Genomic DNA, 23,262 nt, shown 5'->3' on the forward strand with positions numbered 1-23,262 from the left:
CATGAGAACGAGGCCGGACATGCGCAAGGCAGATTACTATGTCAAGGTTATTATTAATGTAATCATATCAGGATTCTTAGTTTCAATTTGTACATTAAATTTGCAATTTGTAGTCTGAAGACAGACAGTTAAACAGTTCGATTAAAAGAATAATCTAATTATGCATTTTAGGTTTGCATTCTTCGATTTTCTTGCACGTGATTTTTGATTTTTAAAAAGTTGATGCAGAATCAGGATCAAATATTCCTATCGCGTATTTACAATTTTCCGTTGTGAAAATATTTTACAAGCATGCCTTATTTTTACTTTTGGTTCATTATTTACTTAATTACACCAGACTTTAACCCAGCTTCTCGGACGGTCTTGTAAAGAGATCATTTATTGGCGGGAAAGGAGGTTGTCGGAACGGTTTTCGACGAGAAATGAGTTGTTTCCTATCTGATATAGTCCCTACCGTATGAACATTTTCATCAAGACAGTGTTCAGTTTCCAAGGATGTAACAAGACTTTGCTCAACAGATTCAGTTTTCGAAAGGCAACAGTCTTCCTCTTCAAGTGAAAAATAATCTTCGAAGGCATCCAAATGAACATTTGGTCGTTTTGCTGTTAAATTGCCGCAAACTTCTCTTACGTCTTCTTCACACGCTTCATTTACGTAACTGGCCACTTTCAAACTATTTTTCTTATTTTTCATTGTGCTACCACCAGTTTTAACATTATATTCCTTGATATCATGAAAGGGTACTGATCTTTCACCCTGTGCTATACCAAGACCATTTATCTGTAAATACATTTTTGAGTTTATTAACATTTACTTTTATTTTTATTCAACATAATTATATATAAACTATTAAACGATTTTCCAAAAGAAAATAACCATTACTACCTGTACACATTTTATTCTAATCATTATTTCAATAAAGTAGGCTTGAATTTAGAAATGCATCTTTAATAGATGCGTTTTCTTTCATCACTTAAATCTTGTTACCGATATTATTAGCGCTTTTATTTGTGTTTTAAGACAAATAAAACAGATGAAAATATCAATTTACGACAGAAAATTTGATATACACTGAACAGCTATCAAAAATAGAAGAGGCAGCTGTGGTGTATCAAGCCTATTCTTAATTCGCTGTAATATAAGAATAGGTTGCGTTACGTGTATTACCTTGCAGTCCATTTCTCCAACTGGGGCTAAAAAATCTTCTTGTTGCCCCAGTGTAGTTTGTCTGTCGTCTTCATCGTCATTTTCACCAAACCAAGGACTCAATATTACTTGAGGACGTTCAGAGGAATTGAAGGTTTCATTAACCAGGGTTGGAAATGCACGCACGGATCGCTCAAATGGGCGACGTGGTTTAGGAGTAACAAACATTACAGTTTCTTCACATGTCGCATATTGGTCATTTACACCTTTCGAGTTTTTTAGATCCTCGTTATTTTCATTTTCACTGAAAGAGGTCGCAATGTTTGAAGACAATCCTGGATGAAATGTGGAATGCTCCTGCATGAAATACGTAAAAAATATCTTGGATTATCTCTACACTCTGAGACTAACATCAGTTAGTTTACTGTACTGGTATTTTAACATATAACCATGCATGCAGAAAGCATCGCTGCATGTGGTTTCTTTAAATAATCATCAGGAAACATATGTGTAACATTTACAATCTTTTTATACTTCAAGATAGGAACTATATAAGTTATACAACACATGTGTTATAAGTCTCAGATAGCTAAAATTGCGTTTAATATTTACTCACATTATTATCATCCTTGTACACATATTCAACATCGCTGCCATCTGAACTGCCATCTCTCGTATCTTTAGCAGGCATGTTCGCTTTGCAGGTTAAATGAGTTAAACGAAATTCTATATCATCTAGCTGTTCACCCAGTTCCCTAAATACGTAACTCTAAATACAGTAGAAACATTTGAAACATATTAGGTATATATTGTATATGGCCGTGCAAAACATTCACACAATAAAGCTCTTGTGTGTTCTTAAATGTACACATTATAACATAGCCTTAATACCTAAAATTTGTTTTCCACGTTGTTTATATATTGCATATGGCCAGCATATCTTATATTTTATCTTCGGAGAAAAAGATTATCTACCTTTTTAAAATTCTAAAACATACCATTGGGACGCGATTAAATGTTTCATGTTCATCCTCATGGTCAGATTTCTGAACACATGACATGAGACGTGAGTAAACCCTACAAAACAACACAAAACCAAATTTAAATACTTCCATAAAGAGGATTGAAAAAATACTTAAATTTGCTGCGTATACGAGCGTGAAAATTCCATTGCATGCATGTCATTAGATAATATTACCTTCGGAGTTTTCGTAATATGTACAATTTCACTGGCATTCTTCCACTTTTCGTCTTGACAATAAGCGAAAATTTCACACGAGCTTGACAGAATGCCGCTTTAACCTAGAGGCGGTAATTGATTTTTTCCCAATGCGGTTTTACTTATGGATACTATGCACTCTGCCTCGGAATTAAATTAAATAAAACTCATTGTTCAAGTCACTTTCATTGTTCCTAATGAATTTCTGTTTCCGATGTCCCGCATTTGAAACATTCATAGACAGAAACATAATTTACCCTGAGTATGAGCGCTAACTGAATTGTTAGCCTCGGAAAACATTGGCTGGTGAGAATTTTTCACGATAGCGCCTGTTTCCTACTTTGCCCTTTGCTTTAGAGTGATGCTGAAACTTACCAAATTGGAAAATAACATCATCCAAACACAAAATGCGATGACGTAAACTGCTAACAACATTTGGTGATATGTTGGCTCCACTTTGAAGTTTTCAGCACCGTTTTTTCTCATGTACAGAATGTTTAGAGAGAACGCTTGTAAAAACGAACTGAACATTTTGAGATGGTCTCCAAATAACAACAGACCTGCATGTGCAAAGGCTACAAAGATTAGCAATAATCCAAACTAAAAAAAGCAAAAGTACAAACATTTATCACATTTCATGATGATTGTGAAGAAAAAGTTAAAAACGCGACGCATTACTTAATCTTAGGTTTCTCCGCAATCTTAAATTTTATTATCCTAATTTAATAATAGGGGTAACTAAACGTCTTCCTTGTATTTTTTCTGAGACAAAAGGGGACGTTTCTCTAAGATAGCTTAGTGTGGTGGGATAGACTATATTATAGCTAAAACATGAAAGTTGACATTTCAAGGAAGGAGTCTTAAGCGATACTTACCAAGGGTAATATTACAGAGCTTATTATTGGTGCTCCAAAAAGGGCGCCACAAAACATGTCAAAACCAGCATGACATATTTTAATTATGACAAATAACAGCATGAAGGCAATGGAGTACTTGTAAAACTCCTGAAAAATCGTACCGCATAATAGATCAGTTCAATTTGATACAAATTCATACATCTCAAAGCAGTGATATCAAGAAATTTGTATACCTGGTATTTATAAATAGCTTGTATGTCTTCCACTATGTTTGCTTCATATTGATGTTCCCAAAGAATTCCCAGAGTAAGATATTGCTGTTTAATCCATATCCACATTGAAACGACAGAGTATATTGATAGAAAAACAATCAAAAACTAGGAAAAACAAACAGGTATATGGTATAAATAGTAAAGTTTGATGACCACTTGTGTAAAATGGCGGATCTTTACCTCAATTTTAACCACAAGAGTATATTGTGTTTTTTTATTACTGTAAAACACTTGACGAAGAAGAAGCAAGACCGGAACCATCGTATAAAACAGCTGAAGAAACATCACAAAAAAATTATTGCCAATCCTGTATTAAATCCGGGACCTTGGGGGACGTAAGTAAATCAAGTAATAGTTTTCATGTACGAATGTTAAAGAGGAGTGTTAGCTGCCGGAGAAAAAAAATATTCAATATTACTACAAGTACAATGCAGTAAATCGCCGAACATATATAAGGATGCATGCAAGTTAATGATGCTGCAGTTCAAATGATTGTCGGCCAGACTCAATGAATGAGCTGTATATACCTGGAGAATAGTTTGAAATGATAGAATACCGGGACTAATCACATGAAAATTAGCCGTTGTGACACGAACGTCATTTTGCACACGTGAAGATGGGGAGATCACGCGACTTGATAGTCTTATCGCACTATAGAAAGATCAATTAAATCACAAAATCAATTAGTGAATGTTAAGTCGGCTAAATGTATATACTCTTTCCTAAAACTTACGTGAAAACAGCCAACGGTGGTGAATGAATGACAAATTGTAGGGAAATATCTGTAGTAGTGTATTCATCAAATTCCTGATGAAAGAAATGGGATAAACCCAACCAGTCTTTGTCTTGAGATTCATTAAAGCTAAAAGCTTTTTTCACTACTTTTCCGATACAATGACTAAAAAAAGATTGCATTACACTAATATTATGATAATTGTTTTTAAAAAGGTTGCACTACACTATTATCACGACAGTTCTTTAACCCTCCAGGGGACGGTTGCACGTATAAAGAGGTAGTTAACTTTTAACTATAGTTAGTGACAGAATTGGCCAATCAAAAGCGTGCATTTCTGGGGTAACCACGATTTAACTACACAAAATGTATTTAAGAGCTTTTATACAACCGGCCAAAGATATTTCACGAAGAGTTGATTTGTTGCAGTTGTCATTTTCCCTAAAAATCCTTTCAGTTAGCAATATTACAACAATTTATATAGCCGGTGGTCACTTACCTTTGAGGAAGAGTTGAATCAGAAATATTAACGTCCTAGAAATAAAAAATAATATTCTAACATTGGAGCAGACCAAGCAAAGCCAGTTAATTCCCGAGTGCCTGTTGCCTCGACTGGCAACAATTAACTTTATCAAAAATTTAATAAAAACATCTTTTAACCCACATAGACTTACTGGGCAATATTTTAGTGTCACAGACATTTTTGGGTGACCAACAATTAGGTCTCTCTTGTGAAAAGCTCTCAAGGTCAGGGTTTCTTCATCCAATGTTATAGTGTCAAGAAATTTTTGCGGGCAGGATGACCACCATGCTAACAAAGAGCTTGTGTTCGTGTGTCTAAATATGTAAATATATTTCAGAAGATTATATTAAAATCATAAAACGGTTTTGATTTTTGGCACTTCACTCGATGTAGGTAAATTCTAGAGGTTTAAAGGGTCTTAATTTAGAGTGGAATTATACACACTTATATTCAAGCCTGGAACAGTTGATGGAAGAAAAATGAGTCAACTATACTTCCTCCGGCAGGAATCGAACCTACGACTGCGAACCTAGTGCTCTTGCCGATTTTATGAAAGGTGGCCGGTGAACGAAACATGATAAAATTTAGTTGTAGTTTTTGGAATAAGATTAGAATCAATTATATTAATGAACCAATTCACACCTGTTCAGATATGTATTTAATCTATTATTGTGTACAAAAATAGACTCCTGGTTCCAGAAAGGATTTAGGCAATACAAGAAAATCATCAATAACGAATACAAGAAAAAATCCCTGCAACGAAATAAAAACAATAAGTTTTGTTGATGCTGAGAATGTTGAATTAAAACTTTATCAAATGCAATAAAATACACATTCTACACTCTCATCAAATCCATACGGATATGCGGCAATGAAAATTATTCTTTTAGGATTTACGAAATCTGTTATGGGACCTTTACCAACTTTTTGGTCTAATATACAACGAGATACACTGGTTTAAGTTTTATCTAACGTAGTACTAGTCCCAGACTCCCAGGTATTTCAGCCTCAAGTGCATTTAGGTTATTACAAGATTTGCGATGCCTGATTTAGCATATGCCTGCATGAGTTGTAGCTGTAATTAGGCTTAAAACGTCCACCCTTGCCACACAGCAGATATTTTGCTCGTTGAAAAAAAAGAAAGGTTAGAGAATTCTTTTAACCAAATCGTGAAAAATATAAACAGGAGGGTGATTACCTTAGTAACGTCACAGTTATTTTTCGTCTGTGTAGTTTACGTCTTGCTTTGGCAACAACCTTACTTGAAAGTGGTTGCAAATACTTTAAACATAGCAACTTTCTATAAAGAGGCTACAAAAATGAAGCAGTAAAGCCATGAGGGGGAGAAAGAGAAACATTGATACAGCTATATATATTCATAGTACAGTAGGTATGTATATAACAAAGTTTATAACTATATGATAGAGATTAGAGACATACGTCTTCAAAATTTTTTTCGGTGAAAGAACCAAACATAGAATCATCCACGATCGTATCGTCTTCAGCCTTATCAGCTGGTTCTTCAATCATCGTGGAATGAAAATGTCTTTTCATCATTTCAATGAAAGTCACGATTAAAACCTGGAAGGCAATAAGTTAAACATGACATCTTAGATACTTATGGTTCATACGTGTTTCTATCGTGAAGTGAAAGGTTTTTCTTGTGTTCTCCCAGAGAGGCATAACGAGCATCAAAGAACTGTACCGTAAGTTCTGTCGTTCAGATTGTCTCGCAGAGTTCTCAAAAAAAGCAATATTGCAAAACTTACATGAAATGGTTGAAATAGGACGATTGAGAGGAATAATGACCAAAACACAGACTGTATGTAGCATCGTAATCGGGCTTCTTCGAATCTAGTAAAATTAATTTATTGAGGGTATCCCTGAGGTGAAGACTAAGATTTTTTGTTAACTTGATAATCATTATATAAAATAGAATAGCTTCAGCTAGAAAATTTTTAAAATTACTGCAGGAAGATTATATTCCTACCTTTTAACGTGTTCGATTGTGTACATCGAAGATAATAATAACATTACAATACAACCAATCCACATTAAAATGCTAAAAAACGTTGGAAAGCGAAACGGAATCGGTCTTGAAAAAGTTAGCCACGAACCAGAAGTGTCACTAGAAAGTTCGACGTTCGCACGTTTTTGAACTTTTACAGATGGACGATCAGATGATCTGGTGCGAGAAATACTTGTAGTTTCGGCAGATGATTCTAAAAGCGAAATTGATAATTACATGTGTATACCACCTTAAAAAAACCAGGACTCTTTTCGAAATTATGCAGATATGAAACTCATTTCTCTGATTGAAATCATTGACAGGCAAAATAAGGATCCTGGCAAAACCTCTCTCTTGATTATAAACAAACAATTGTAACTTTGTTTATCAGTATAGTTATATTGTTTGACAAAGCTTATCAATTATCTATCTTCCAAACCTTCACCAGCATACAATTGCTCAGAATCTGAAGCAGGATCATCTTCATCATACAGAGTTTTAAGAAGAAGAGCAGCAAGTTCGAACTATAAGTAAAATTTCAGAAATTACGCGTAATTTATAGAGCGCTTTGTTAATACGATAAAAATGCATTCCAGAAAATATTTATTCTGGCGCCATGCAATAGTTAGTCTTAACAACAGAATGTTTCACTGCTAATACGCGGGTTGCAGAGTTACTTCTGTAAATAAAAAACAATAGCCATACCTGTTTGCGGCGCCTAGAGTCCACGGGGGAGCGCTCCATTTCAGAAACGAGTCTGTCATACTTATCTGTAGCACTTGGTTTATGGGTATCTGAACAATAAAATAAATGATCGAATATGAAAAAATTATTTGTGCCAACTTCAAGCATATAATAACATCCAACCTGGTTGTGGGTCAACTATAGCACTCTTTTCAATCTATAAAAGGTTTAATTAATCCTCTTTAGTTAATTTATAGATATTTATAGCTTTATACTTTGCTTGAACACAAATTTCTTCAGTAGCCTACATAAAAGATTTTATTACCTGCGGATGCACGAAGGACTTCGTGTACCGAAACACAGCAGTGAAGACAAGATAAATAGGAAAACATGACAAAGTTGAAAAAAGACCAACTTTGAGCTGTGACCAGGTTGGGTTGAACACAGATATACCATTAGGGATCTGTTGTAAGTAGATCATACAAGATTATTACAACTAACAAAAAACTTCCCTAACTGAAGCGAAGAAATAAACGTATACACACCATACCTATAGGAGAAAAATTTTGAAAAATACTTACAACATATTCTCCGTATTGTTCATAAAAATATGCATTGAAAAAAAGATATGCGAACAACAATGTCATACAGCATGTTACACGCTAGAGAATATATAAATGAGTTTGTTAGAGAAGTATTCAACGATGTAAATTTTGGTCAGCGAAGCAATGAGAGATATTTTCCTACAACTAAATAGCATACAACTATACCTAACAAAACCTAATCAGAATATATTGCAAACTGAAGCTCTAACATTAAAATACTAACATATAACTATAGTTTTTGGGGTTCGTGTAAAGCACATTGTTTTAAATTAGGGCTCCAGAGGTTTATAATACTAGCATCTTTTCGATTTAGGATAGTTTATTCAGTGCATAATCAGATCAAACCAATTAATTTCTTGAAATAAAAAAGATGAACATATTGTACCTCAGCTCTTGTAAAAAGACTATATGTTGGCATGCTAATCACTGACAACCATATATGGAAGTCCATTAATTTTTCCCCAAAGCCCAGTCTAAGTTCCTATAAAGGTGAAATAATTTAAAAATTAAAGAGCTTTATTTACATTGATTAACTGTGCTTTAATTTACCTCGAGGGCTCCATTTGCATAGGAAAGGTTCTGCTTGGGCTATGCTACTGAGCACTGAGCGCCTCCAAGTAAAAAAGTCGTGTCGAATGACACTTTTTCAAACCATACACGAGCATGGAGATAAATAATATCAAACAAGTCGAAATGAACACTTGGCGAGGGAATTAATAATTATTAAGGAAATAAATGCAAACCTTGAACGAGAAGTTTGTTTTCGGGTCAGTCGACGCTTCTATTTTGCAGTCGAGCTGTAAAATGGTAGACACGAAAATATTGGTCGGGCTTTCTACACAGACGACAACTTTGTTTCAAGAGTTCCTGACAATTTTTATTTTAAAAACCTACCATTTTATCGTGTTTATCTACGGCCAACCATCTTCTGCATTTGAATAACCTATGAAAACGGAACACGATAACATTACAATTAATACAATACAGAACTAGACTAAATACAAAACCAGCGTCTAAACTATATATTCTTGTAAAATGAAAATATTCTTACCACTTTTGTTTGGTACATAGGTCTTTGATGACAAGTTTATCAACAAACCAGGATGGTGAGCTACCACTGTTATCATGCCAAAGGTGGATACAGTTTAACGATCCCAAATTCTCTTGCACACTATAAATAAGTATAAATCATAACAAATCAATTCAATAGTTTAAAATCGATTCACTTTCTCAATGTTGAAGGGTTGAGTTGAAAGAGATCAACGGACAACCTTGTTACACATGGTGTCCCGTGAAAAAAACCCCAAAACTAGTGAAAATATTGTTCATAAAGTTCATTTGTGTGTATAAACAAATTTTACTGTCATCACGCATAAAAATACACTTGTGGGTCCCCACAGGATGCTTTGGCATTCAAACTATCACATTTTTATGATGATTTCAAAAGTTTTAATTTTTTGGGACACCCCGAATAGGAACTGATGAATATATAATACGCCATGTAGGGTAGCAAGTATAGTGTTTTATAGGTCTGTGAGAGTAGACACAATAATAAGAGTCATGAAGTCTTCATCGTATGAACTCACCTAACCACGAAAACATCTCTTGAATTTCTATTAAAGACTTGTCGATTTTCAGTGAACAGTTCAATAGGATAAGATGAATTATTGTCTCCATACAGGACAACAGCAACCTACGTACATATCATGAAACGAGTTAACTGGACAGAAAAGACCGGCCGGTATGTTTAAGAATTGGAAAATTGGACTCTTCATGGTGCAGAAATGACTTGCGTACATGGTTTAAAATATCAACCAAGATGACGGCAATACAGATTACATGGTTCAGATGTATAGTTACAATTAGCCTTTTTCACAATGAAGTCTGCTTCTCGTATTCACCGACGGTCGGCGATGGTTTATTGTCGGTGAACACTAAAACCTGGTTCTCCTATATCGCCGATATATTGTTTGGGCATGGCCGGTGACGAAGAAAATTTATATAAAATAACAAAGCATTTCATTCACCCGTGATCACTGACAATAGCAATCGCCGACAGTCGGGGACATACGAGAACCATGCAGGCTTAACCGCGAAAGAGCTTCCTACGCCTAAGTCATTATCTTTCATTTCAGCTGATAATGCTGTAGATGAAACTCACCCTCGCTGTTGTTCCAGCCCCACAACAGTGACCAGTATAAACGGTTATTTTGTACCTATATTTATTATATAAAATAATAGAGTAATAAAATTTATGATAGAGACTCACGAACGAGGTATACTAACTTCGCCGGTGGGCCTCGTACATATTGATAAAGCCTGGATCTTAAACATTACGTGCTTTGACTTGGCCTGGACCACGCCTATAGGCCTGATGTGAACGTTGTTTATCCGCCCTAGACCAGCATACTCAAACTTATGCACAAAGATAAAAACCCAAATTTTACCATTCAGTGAAAATGTGCACAAAGCTATTATGACTATATGACGTATACGGTACACTTACTGATGCGTATGAGTTGGATTAGAACGCTCCAGGGGTATAGCCATATTTGTTTTATAGTCAAGTCTTTCTTTGATGAACAATACAATGACAACCACAACATAGAACAACGATAAAAACTGAATGACTGTATTTACTGCGTCATTTTCGTTGCTAAAAATATTATTCGAAAATAATTTTAAAATCAATTTAACCCGATTGTTGAATTACATAAAGAGTTTCTTTCCCGCTTACCTTTTAACGATTGTTTTCTTCATAGAAGCTGGCAAACGTTTTTCAACAATGACATAACTATGATCTGAACTTTGAAGTTTGGGACATCTTTAAAGAAAAACGATATAGCCTATATATACATATAAATTTAAAGGTTTTCAAAATCCCTAAAAACATTTGAAAGTCTCACCGAAAGATGAGAACTGACCTATTAATAAATAATCTAGTTTGAAGTGGGATAAAAAATATGCACAGACGTTGCTTATACGAACAATGGAAATTTTTAAGATATACTTTAGTGTTTTTTGGATTATAGAAAGTTGTTTATGTTGTAGTCTTCCTCGACCGTTAAGAAACATTACCTGCAATTTAACTCGTAATATGGCGAGTGATCTAAATCACATTCACATAAATTTTCTGACCATGCCTCATTACCACTTCTTACAAGACAATCAAGCGATACCAGATCCAAATTGTATTTCACTTTAGTTTGTAGAGACTATATGCAGAAAGATGCATGAGGTAAATTGGCAAAATTACAGAAAAAAAAAATCATATATTAAAATTGATTCTTCAGGTATCGAGAAAGTCCTATAAATTTGTTAAGTTTTTAATATATGCGTATGTTTGTGTCTGTCTATTTGTAAGTAAGTTGTGGAACCCTGTTACTGGAGACTTATCTCTTTGTTGTGACTCCAGCCATTGCGTATTTATGTGTAGTTCATTGTAACTGTTTACCATGGCAAGTTCATAAATTAACTTAAATTAAATTAAAACGTAAAATGACCCAGGCCAATTCTGTTAAGTTCGTTGTTTTCAAATAATGAATAAAACATAATGGTCTTAACCAAACCTTTCCACATGCAGGCGGTGTTTGAAAATGTTACATCATTACAATTGCAAAAGTGCAAGAAATGGTGATATTTATAGAAATATAAATAGAATGCTTTAGAGACGCTCTGCTGCCCTGCATAACCAAGAGTTCATGTAGCTACTTAAGAGAAACTTGCCTCTGATCTCGTCGGCTCTACTATCCAATGAATTTCCACCGTGACATTCAAGTTTTTACCTGCACAATTATAAAAGTATACGTCGGTCACGTTCATAGAAAGCAATGGATAGATTCCTGTTAGTGCCCAACTAAGTCTAAAATACCTAAAGTTAATATAGGTAAACTATCAGTAAAAAATGATATCGTCAGTTGGGAAACAAGGGAGATTTAGACGCATATATGAAACAAAAAAACTGCAAAGTCCCTCAGTACAAGCCAGGTTGGTAAAAAACTTGCTTCTGAACATCGACGATGTTATACGTTTGTCATTCAGGTTCATTTGTTTTAGGCAAATCAATTTGAGTTATGCCTTTTCCCCACGGGCTTATATTAGTTTACAACTTTTGTTTTTGGCATTATATCTTCTTTGTTACTATTTGCCGCCCTTAATAATGTTTGGGAGGTGCATTGGGAGGTACATGGTTTATTACACTGGTTTATTCCCATCTAATTAGGATATTAATTGTTAACTTTCGACAACTTGCCAACAATATAACTTTAGTTTTACAGGTGCAAAATATAGCTACACGCCACGCACTTGTACTTACATTTCTCACTAAAGCTTTTGGCAGATAGAAACTTTACAAAAGGATCGTTATTGATGAAGAAGATGAATTCAGATGATGAGACATAACGGTATCTTGCATCAGCGCATCTATAAATCATATTCAATTATTTCCAAATTTTTAATGCACATATCACGCCAGAATTTTTTAAAAACAATACTTAAGTACCAGACAGTAGTATAATACTAGTTAATTATTTAGATGATATTTATTCTGGGGTGTGAAGGCGTTTGGAGGTGGTAAGTGGTGATAAGAGTTGATAAAAGTAAAAATAGGTAATAATAGTTAACAAGAGTGAGATGTAATAAAGATGAGTCAAGTTGTGATAAAAAATCAGAATAACGTTTAAAAATATTAAAGCTTGATCGACAAGTTGACGATTATATAGCTATACATACACCAACCTTATCTGGACTCTCAGTTTCATCTTTCTCGACAGATAGCTAACGGGAACAAAGTGAACTTTTAGGACCTTTCTATTTTGTTTTACAGTGAACACGTGAATTTCCGTTGACTTTAGGCTTTGCGTATTTGATTTTACCATGACCTACATGAAAATGGTTTAGGTATTATAGTAATAAAATACACTTTTCTGTGAATAACAATCCATCGAGTATCTCGATCACGAGCCTAGCAAGGAAAATGGCACAAGACTGGCAGCGTTTGAGATTTCTTTGGTACAGTATATTGTATATATATCATTATTTTGAACAGAACTGTTGCATATATCACATGCCGGCAGCCAAAAAATTCGCGCCACCCTAATATATACTCACATTATGAACTTTGAGAGGGAATGAAATTTTCGTTTTTCTTATCCTTTCCGCACAATATGTTTTTTTTCGATGTTTGCAACTGTTTGTCGTCAACTTTGTTAACGAAGATACTTTCTGAAATGGAAAAACATGGAATATCAGGAAAATGGTGTATAAATACACCACAGCACACGAGTATCGAAAGTGATGGGATTTGGAATTTGGGATTAGGTTATGACGATATTTTGCACTGTAAAAAATAATTAAGCGTCATGTCGATGCTATTATTACATGAGGTTTTGATACCAACGTTTATTTGTCATATTACATAAACAGAAAAACAAGTTGTCTCCATGCATGCATGCATGAGTTCACTCTATACAAAAAAAATTTTGTCGCATCGTCAAGACTGTTAAATCAGTAAAGATCGGTTTATTCAAAGTTTTATTAGAAGTTACAGAGACTAGAGTAAAGCCTGGATTTGTAATGACGTATACCTGATATCTAACGTCGTCTCTGAAAGGATTATTATTCACTGTGATTGCTTGAAAACCGCACCCAAACAAGTCACACTCGTATTGTTTTTGTGAATCTTTATCACTGATTGTCTCCAGCGTTACACGTGTTTTACCAGACAAGAAAGAAATTTTTTCACTGCGATAAGGCGAGAACTTAAACACACTTGCACTGAAGATATTTTTCTTAATATTGATAATATTCATCTTTGATCGCACGAACATTGTTCTTAGTTTACTCTTGAATTAAAAATAATAAAAACTATTAATAACAATGAGTGGTCATCGGCAGTGGTGGTGACAGGGGACGAGAATAACAACAAAATTAAGAAACTAGGGGAGTAAAAATAGGAGAAGGTTACTCGAGTTTTAAAATAACAAAATATTACCTCGAAAAGATTATTAATTGATTCCATTATTTTTTCATCGTGTTCTTTGTTTTTGAATTTATCTACTAGGATTGATGATGTCGTATCTATCACTGTGAGGATGTGTTCTTCAAAACGTTTTGTCACTTTAAGTTTTTGTTCAATTCCATGTCGCTTTCTTATCATTAGCTTGTGAATGATCTCCACAACGGCAACTAAACTATTATTGCTCAACTGTAAAATTTGAAGAAAAAAATTTCAGTTATTTTTCTAATCTTGAATAACATATAAAACATAGCTATAAACTAAACCAAACCAAAGCAAGAGTTTGTACGTATAGTTTCTGATAAAAATGTTTTACAAAGTACAAGAGAGTTATCTTAACCTCTTCGGAAACCCTCGTGCAACTGTCCAAAGAACTGGCAAACTGACGAGCAATATACTACAAAATATAATATATTCAATTATGACATTAATACTTTTTGCCACGATAGAATAACTTTTACCATAATAAATCTAAGATACGTGTGCATGCATGTATGCAAAAAAAGTTCATTTTATTTTGCGCAAAATAAAGGAGAACAGGTATACCCTAAAATCAGACTGTATATAGGCGAGAAACTGTTACACTTTGGCAGTGAATAGCGGTTAGTTATCGTGTTAGTCCAGTACAACAGCTCTGTTCTAAAAACTTTGAACGATTTAAACTCAGTTTCTGTGCGTGGATGCACACAGCTGCATGGAAAAGTGTAAATAAAGGCCTGCATGACATTCAGGTTAGGAAAAGTGCTGAAGTGGTATAAGCAGCCCTGAAAATAAAACATGTCATGATCATGTAATAGGATGATGTCAATTAAGTGTTCAGGATACACTCTACATACCTCATCAGAGATAGTAACTCTTCTAAGGATATCTATTAGGATTTCTCGAATTCGAGTTCGTAAAAACAAATTTGCAGAAGTTGAAACAACTCTTTGCCTAAGAAACAATAACATTGTTGTATTTTTGTATAGTTGTCATAGGATTATCACAGAATAAATACCTATTCAGGATATCTGAGATCAAGGTAATGTTATATAATGTTTGACCATGGTAGGCATAAGGATGCTCCGCAAAGCAATCATTCACAGTCATTGACCGATTATATCTACAAAAGATAAATGATATTAATTTTGTTACATCTTGAGAGTCTCGAAGTTTCCATGTCACATTTGTTTGATTTAGTTACTTACAAATATTCCACGACATTGTTGGTTGTATTTTGACCAGGTAGCAATGTTGTAACTGTCACATCAATATCGCAGTATACTCTTGCAACACCATTTTCGTTTTCAATCAAAATTTTTATAGAGTTCTTAACTGCAAATAAGAATGATTTGATTAACCATTTCGCCCGCGCCATATTATATATTATTCAGTGGAGTGTTTTGAAATACCTTCACCAGATGGCAAATTAAACTTGAACTGCGGGATTTTTCGTTGAAAGAAAATATTCGACGGAATTGAGCCACCTCGCTGGTAAACGATTTTGTACACTAAACGGGCATTCTGTAAAAATTGAAATGAAAATATTTTCAATCAATCTTACAATCTTACAAAGAATGGTTTTCTTCGAAATGTGGGATTTCTGCACGCGACGCACGATTTTCTTGAAGACAAGTCGATTTAGTTGAACCATACTATGCATGCATGTCGTCATTTTATGTTACACAATGCATGTAGAATTGAAAAAAACATACCTTGTCTTCGCCACAAGTAATTTGAAAATCCTGGAAGAGTTCCACACCTTTCGTTGGAGTGATAAAACAAGAATAGTTTCGAGGTTTGTTTTGAACAATAAAAGATCGTTCTGCCAGAACATTATCTGAAATTTTGTCATCTATACGTTTAATTGTAAATACTTTATTCGCTGGAAATGTATTATCTTCAATATCAAGCATTTCAGAATGTTGATCTTTTCTCCTAAACGCAAGTTCTATTTCTTTAGTTGATCGTGTGCAGAATAATCCTAATTCTTTTTTTAGCTCTTTACACATGGTAGCCGTTGCTTTTTCATTCCCACAGACGTGGAATTTGTAACTGACTTTCGATTTACTTCCTGCAAATGACCAATAATATGGTGTTTAATGTAACATATGCATTGTGATCTCTTCTGTTTGAAAAACACTGCACTCATTGAACGCAGGGATTTTTGTGCAAAAACTTTACGAGTCATCGGTTTCCATTCATGTCCAGAAACCAATATCAACAAACCAAATCTTGAGTCTAATAACTCAACGTTGTTTAAAACCGGAAAAACAGCGTATCAAAGCTACAATATTCTTTCTTTAATTAAGTTTGTGGTGCAATGATGTGGTAATAAACACATGACATGCATGTTAACTGGATCAAATCGGACTTGGATTTACTCACCGTTATTTAGACTAAATGGCTGGTCGAAACCACTGCAAAAGATCGGATCTAATTTGGGATCCCCATATTCATTCCTCAACTCGAATAACTTCCATAACATTTTATCTTGCGAAGGACAAACTCCGTCACTACATTTCTCCATTATTCTTGTAGGTTGACTAGGATTCAGGCCCAAATCACACGATGGACAGTCCAAGATCATGCTAGAATATAGATTTATATCCTGATAATCAAGTAGTCGACTGTCAGCTCCGTGCACTGACTAGAGTATATTCGGAGTATGACACCAAGTCTCAACACTCACTTTGCTTTTACTTCTTGTGATTTTTGAATTATAATATGCTGTGAAGTTTCATTTTTTCTATTTCCTGAGTAAACTTTCAGTTTAAATTCTGTTGACTGATTCAAAGATTTTGAGTCTAGTTCAATAACTGCTTGGTTTTTTCTCTTGCCAACACCAGGAAACGACCATTCAAATCTAGTAAGAAAAATGAAAAAATTAATGTGGTAATAATTAATTGATGACCAAAAGACGTACTCACTTGAGATCCGTATTCAAGTCTTCGGGATCAAATGAAGGAGTTGCATCGAGAAGAAATGTTGAATTTGTTTTAACATGTCTGATGAAGCCACCTCGGATAATAGCATACACAGGACTTCTTGTCACGCTGACATTCATTGAAAATGTTTGGGAATGCAACACATGAAAACCAGTGATCTATCATTGGATAAAACAAACTTAATTAAACTAAAAATACAAGTTCTCTTTGCACAAGAATGGAAAATTAAACGAACGAAGGCGGACTTGTGGTTACGTTAGTAAAATTGTGCTTACGTTCACTGTCGCTATGAAGCGATATTTTCCATAGGCGAGGATATTCGGAGGAATAAAAATGCTCTTTGTTGATATATTACTTTTTAGGTTTATCCATTCGCGCCACTCAGCTCTTTCGTCTGTCCATTTAGAAACCTGAAGAAAGTAGTTTAATACATGAGCTCTATATCACCGATCAGAACACCTCATTTATGCTTCTTTTTTAAGTTGGCAGGTTTATAATAATGTACGGGGTGAATAAAAAAAACTGCAACCATGCACTTAATATTTATAACAAAATAGCAAAAGATCGTATAAACCCACTGGGACATATAAAAATATATGAAGTTCACTTGGTGCTAGCAATAACACAACTTTACAATATAATTACGTTAATTTTATGCGCGAAGCGGCAACACTGATAATTACCGTCCATCCGAAAAAGATTGTTACAGGTTCCAAGCAAACCAATTTTCTGGTTGAAATTTCTAGATGAATCGGTTTACTGCGAAATTGTTGAACCTAAAACCCCAAGATTCAATGAAGAAAAGTTAAAGCACATGGGGCACTTGCATGGTAACCACAAGCCATGCGAAAACGGGAACTATGAGATTCAGAGTGCTATCACATATGCTGAGTGCTGTATGTGCAGGGGTGGATCCAGCACTAGCGCATTAATTTGCATTACAAAACAAAATGGCTATTTTGAGCAGTTTTCTTGTGTCATGCAAATTAGTGCACTAGTGCTGGATCCACCCCTGTGTATGTGTACACTTTCGTGTATATTAATAAATATATTTACAAATATATATAAATAGCAGTGCTGGATGGAACAGAATATTACTAAAGAACAAAAATAAATAACAAAGTGTACTGTTATACAAATCTTGCCTCTTTTCCATCTTCAAATGACGTTTCAAACCCACCGTCTGGACATAGTTCAGTTGCATTGAAAGTTTCACTTGCGTAAATTTCGCTAACTTTGTTATTCGCAACAACCTGGACTGTGTACGTACCAGGCCTAGAAAACAAACACTTTCAGAAAATATTACATGCTGGTATAAAAAATAAGAAAAGAAGAACAAACGAATAATTTGAACAAAAAATTGCCTGACTTTTGAGTGCAATTGGTAGACTGAACACAAATTCCACAGGGGGGGGAGTTCGTCCCTCCTTGTTCCCCGCCTTGTAGAAAGTGGATTGTTTGGACTGTTCGTCATTGTTTGGAAAATTAATTATAAAACCAGACAAGCAATTCGTATTTTCGTTCACTAGAAAACGAGCAATAGAACGAAGCATATATACTAAACATTTGTACTGCATGTGCTTTGTGGAGATACTTACTTTTTATATCGATGTTCGACAATGTTTTTTGGTGTTTGTTTTTGTTTACCATCGCCAAAATCCCAATAATAATTCACATTGTTGTTAATGTTTGTCTTCGCCTGCATTAACACTGGTTCTCCAAAGTAGCGGAGCGATGAAACAAAAATCTCCAACTTAAAATAAAAACGTTTAGTTCACTCTTCATCTTCTTTTTCAAAGTACAACTGACTACAGAACAACAAGTATTTTTCATAACCAGGGATTTCACAACTGTAATATTTACAACCAAATTGTAAATATTGTTTTGATAACAGACCTTCGTTAGTTGATCCCGTACAGAAACGTTCTTTGCAGCCAAAAAGTATATCCTGCCTTTGAAATAGGCAAATAGGCCAACAATGTAGCTAAACCAAAACAGGCCGAAGAAAGCAATTTTAATCTACATGATATACATGCTACAAGTTCCTAAAGAATTCCTAACCAAGTAAATAATTAGCATGCATACAACAGCAGCAAAAGGGTATATTGTATTGTACCTTCCAGTTTCGTTAAATATATGTCTAAACGTTTTATTCGACGACATATTTTTGCCATTAACTTTCCAAATGTAACGCAAACCTCCTGGAGGAGCTCTGTTGCCTTCATTCACAGTAAAAGTAAACGTAGCCTCTCCTCGTAGAAAATAATCACTGTGGGAATTTACTGAGAATCGATATTCTAAAGAAATATGTTCAATACGAGTATTGGTATAACGAGCCTGGTCTTCATGCCTGGAACTTACCTGCGACACATGCACATCTGCTAATCCGATAACAAACATCGCAGGCATATCAGAACCATGCATGCATGCAGTTTACTCAGTTTATTCGTCGCATTTTCGTCGCGTTGAATTCACTGATGAATGTGTGGGTTGAATTCAATTAAAACAATGGATAATAAAGATCATGGCAATAAGGCTAAACGAGGTTTATAATGCCACGTATAAACTGAGCATTGATGAAACGGATTGGTTAATAGCTATACTTTACTTCGATATCGATAATTCTCAAACAAAATCCCGGTTTTTGTTTGACCTGCAGAGCCATCTTTGGCAATCAGGCGAAGACCAATCTTGCACCCTGCACGCACATCTTTAGGGATGTATGATGAACGAGTTCTTAATGTTACTTTTGGGACTAAAAATACACAATAAATAATTGTTAACATGCATGAACGGTTTAACGAATTTGTCCGGTTCAGATGGTCAATTGGACAGAAAAATTAAAAATATTATGCATATAAATGTTTTTCAAGTATAAATACGAATAAAACGCATGGTCAGCATCCTACCTAAACTGGCTATAAACATCATTCTGCTATCCCCCTTCAAACATCCTAAATTTCACAGTATTCCAGAGAAACATCCTCACGACAAAATATCTGAATTATTGGTTACAGCCTCGCCCCGTGACATGGCGCGAAATATTTCATGCAGTATTTGCACAGTGAGATTTAGAACTCACCAGTCGTTATGTTTTCACCATAAAAGAACGTTTTTCCACAAAAGCCAAACAACAACCATTGGTACTTCAACTGCCCATACACAGTGACATTCTTTACTTGAACGTTTATCTTAAGTATGTTACTTGTTTTGTTAGAAATAAACGAAATGACGAAATCTGACACCCTCAGACTTAGTTTAAATATTTTGTCTCTTCTTTCACTGCCTAATGGATTACTTGCAATAACTGTAAGTTTTTGTTTTTCCCCTAACATAACAGCTGGTGGCCAAAATTCCCAGTCAATTTGACAAAATTTAAACACTATATGATGGTACTGGGTGATAGTATCCACTGTTTCCAGTTTCTTATCGTCCAAATAGTACGATATGTTGTAGACTGTTCCTTCTATTTTGGAATATAATTTCATACCAAATTGACCATGACTACTCCTTATCGGTGTAACAACAACGTGTTCAAGAACAGTTACTATTCCACATGAATAGATAGTTCGATTGATACTAAGACAAATTTTATTGTCTCCCAGTGATGTAAACTTGAAGTTTCCTAAACAATTTGTCTGAATCTTTTTCTTCCCCTGCCTTGTTATTACTTCACAGTTTATAGCCAGAAAAAAGTCTTTCAATATTTCTGTATCATTCGTTGACGTCCCATTTTCATACAATAATGCTTCAAGACCCAATTTAAAAGACGAGCCACGCTGAATGTATTTATCAAACCGTAGACGTAATGTAAAACCAGTCATTTTGTATACACGTAAATCCACCAAGTCTGACACGGACCCATTGCCATCTTGAAGACAACTAAAATAGAAATTCTAACGCTCTTATACTTGAACAATGGCCTTAGGCTTAGGTATACAATATAAATTTAAAATGTATAAATAACGAGAATCTCCGACTTCAGTCGAGTTCAGGATAATAAAAGTTGCCAAGTTTTATTTCTTCGTGTGTAAGGTATAGAGTAATCGAAAAATTGACATGCAGGTTTTCCTTGACAAGGAGGTCTGTTCAAAAGCTAGTCATGCCAGCTTTTCAACAAGGAAAAACGTAAAGCTTGTGTGTATCATGGCCGTCTAGAGAACTTGACAAGGAGCAACAATATCTTGGAGCCAATTGAGCTGGCTTTTTGAAGTTTTATCATTTTGGTTTGTTTGAAACTTAAGCATCATTGTTAATGAAAGAAGACAAATTAAATTTTAGTGGTAATTTCAATTGGGCCAGTTCAATTTCTTGTCCACTGTTTTTAATTGGCTATTCAAATACAGCAGCTGAGCTACAGTGTTTCTCAATGATAAGTATAATTTTTGCAACTAAGATAGCAGCAATTGCAAACCATCTACACAGCCGCAACAGTTTCTCATGCAGCAATAATAAATTGTGTTATCCTGTGCCCAATAATTTAAAATTTCCTGGTATTTCTACAGGGCTTAATTCTTTTTTCCTAGTTCATAGTGTACTGAAATCAAATATTCTGAATTTCATTTAATAGAATAATAATAATAATCACATAAATCAAGAAAATATGCAATATAGGGTTCACGGCTATTTGATAAGCCTCTTATGTTAGATTCATATTCACTCATATGAATGGTCAGGTTCTACTAGGATAACTGAGAAGTCACTTACCCAGTACAATTGTTATCATTTTCAAAATAATGGAATTGACTATAATTTAAATCACTACAGAAACATTGAAGTCCTTGACCACACCCTGCAGTTTTAACTCTGGAAGAACAAGAGATGAAAGCAACAGGATAGTAAACAAAATGTTAAATTGAATCATCTTCTTTCATGTAATAAAACTATTTATCAGATTTCAAAATATAACAAATATTATTTTAAATAGTGAAATAAGGATGGGAAAAAATTTAGGTGGAACTTTTGTCAACAATATTAACCTCATTATTGTCAAGGTTGCATGCAATTTAAAATAAATTTGCATATAATCATTACAATGATTGATCCAGTACAATGATTTGTGAATAGATAAACATGGTTTAAAACTTTAAGATTGAGTCTCATTAGTGGAATACAGTACACTATAGTTATTACCTTTTATGTTTATATAGGCAAGTTTCAAGACATGAGTAGCAATTGTTTTTGTTGGTGTAATTTGTCCATTGGGGATCTTCTGGCTGAATTTTTACTTGCCCAACATAGTTGCTGTTGGAATTGTCTAGAAAAACTAATGATTAATATAAATCAATTTTCATGTTAAAATACTTGTTAACAACTGCATAATAACATCAGAGTAACCACAGTGTTTCTAGGTAACGATTTTACGCTAGAATTTATACAAAAAAATCTCACAAAGGCGAGTATTCTGTTTTGACATGAAAACAAGGCGTCGAACAAGGCCATTGGGTGAAACAATAAAATGTGCATAAACGTAAGGTCTGATATAAATATTAAATGTCATGGGACTGAGGATACAATGCAATCAGCCTGAGGGAAAGGTAAATACACCAACATAATTTTACATGCGTTTCCCGGAAACAAGGGAAATATATAGAGAAAGTTTTTGATCTGATGGTAGAACAAAGACTACAAAGTAAAAGCGTGCTATTAGTCACTTATTAGCATCGCCATGATTCATCACGGTTACAGAGCGTAGAAACGCTTATTAGATAACTAGATAACATAATTAATAACAAACAAACATCGTTAGCATACTGCTACATACTTACCATTACCAAATATCTCGATATAACCAAAGGAAACAAGGACATAAAAAAATAGTAAAAACTGTAATTTCTTCATGTTGACGTCCAAAAATCCGTCGCTCAAGCTAATATGCATAATATGCGTCTCCCGCAAACCTTTGCGGCGCTAGTTGCAGAGCCAGAACCACTGGATAGCGAGGCTGTTTCCTCGGCAGGTTTTTTGCGTGTTCTGATATTTTGCATAAAAATTCCTGATCCACCGTCTCTTGAGATCGGTAGCTCAAGCTAGTAGCTCTTTATGAGGTCGGTCTAAAATAAAAGATAATCCGAAAATGGCGAAGCGTCTTAACAGAAATGTGTTGTGAGATGTAAAGACCAGTTGAGAGCCCTCCCCTTGTCACCAACGCTTATGATTTGAATTGCGTAAGGATTTGGGCAAGAAATTTAAAAAGTCTGATAGTCCGAGTCAAGAGATACATGCACTCGCTAAACGGTTGACGGTATTGTGACTCCTAGCAAAGGGCTGG

At 34.6% G+C, this 23,262-nt stretch overlaps 1 protein-coding gene across 4 annotated transcripts; it reads right to left on the bottom strand.

Annotated features, from left to right (window-relative positions):
* Positions 1-33: 33 nt before the first annotated feature.
* On the bottom strand, positions 34-23,004 carry LOC114525939 (polycystic kidney disease 1-related protein-like). 4 transcript variants are annotated; one of them, XM_028547756.1, is made up of 58 exons: positions 22,760-23,004; positions 22,125-22,257; positions 21,699-21,797; positions 20,074-20,873; positions 19,600-19,746; positions 19,108-19,288; positions 18,888-18,975; positions 18,590-18,744; positions 18,137-18,266; positions 17,675-17,767; positions 17,267-17,401; positions 16,974-17,149; positions 16,736-16,909; positions 16,432-16,634; positions 15,759-16,117; positions 15,456-15,567; positions 15,252-15,378; positions 15,062-15,166; positions 14,901-14,997; positions 14,405-14,461; positions 14,041-14,253; positions 13,634-13,891; positions 13,158-13,271; positions 12,786-12,928; positions 12,364-12,470; positions 11,775-11,833; positions 11,127-11,263; positions 10,786-10,872; positions 10,555-10,704; positions 10,210-10,264; positions 9,635-9,741; positions 9,100-9,219; positions 8,943-8,991; positions 8,792-8,845; positions 8,434-8,529; positions 8,025-8,105; positions 7,769-7,906; positions 7,627-7,660; positions 7,465-7,553; positions 7,199-7,283; positions 6,742-6,973; positions 6,521-6,605; positions 6,192-6,332; positions 5,950-6,062; positions 5,394-5,504; positions 4,903-5,065; positions 4,728-4,762; positions 4,229-4,393; positions 4,023-4,146; positions 3,676-3,768; positions 3,457-3,600; positions 3,242-3,370; positions 2,742-2,966; positions 2,346-2,449; positions 2,146-2,224; positions 1,764-1,916; positions 1,169-1,504; positions 34-781 (listed from the first exon to the last, which is right to left on the bottom strand). In XM_028547756.1, exons 1-58 carry the CDS (start codon positions 22,869-22,871, stop codon positions 341-343), a joined length of 8,532 nt encoding a protein of 2,843 aa, XP_028403557.1. In that variant the 5' UTR covers positions 22,872-23,004; the 3' UTR covers positions 34-340. The 4 variants fall into 4 exon arrangements, with proteins under 4 accessions (XP_028403557.1, XP_028404210.1, XP_028404947.1 ...); XM_028548409.1 differs by lacking the exons at positions 20,074-20,873; positions 21,699-21,797; positions 22,125-22,257; positions 22,760-23,004 and adding an exon at positions 19,901-20,043; XM_028549146.1 differs by lacking the exons at positions 19,600-19,746; positions 20,074-20,873; positions 21,699-21,797; positions 22,125-22,257; positions 22,760-23,004 and adding an exon at positions 19,353-19,592.
* Between the last annotated feature and the right edge of the window lie 258 nt (positions 23,005-23,262).

Source organism: Dendronephthya gigantea, unplaced genomic scaffold (assembly GCF_004324835.1).
Source record: "Dendronephthya gigantea isolate DGI-Jeju-01 unplaced genomic scaffold, DenGig_1.0 000000F, whole genome shotgun sequence".
NCBI lineage: Eukaryota > Metazoa > Cnidaria > Anthozoa > Malacalcyonacea > Nephtheidae > Dendronephthya > Dendronephthya gigantea.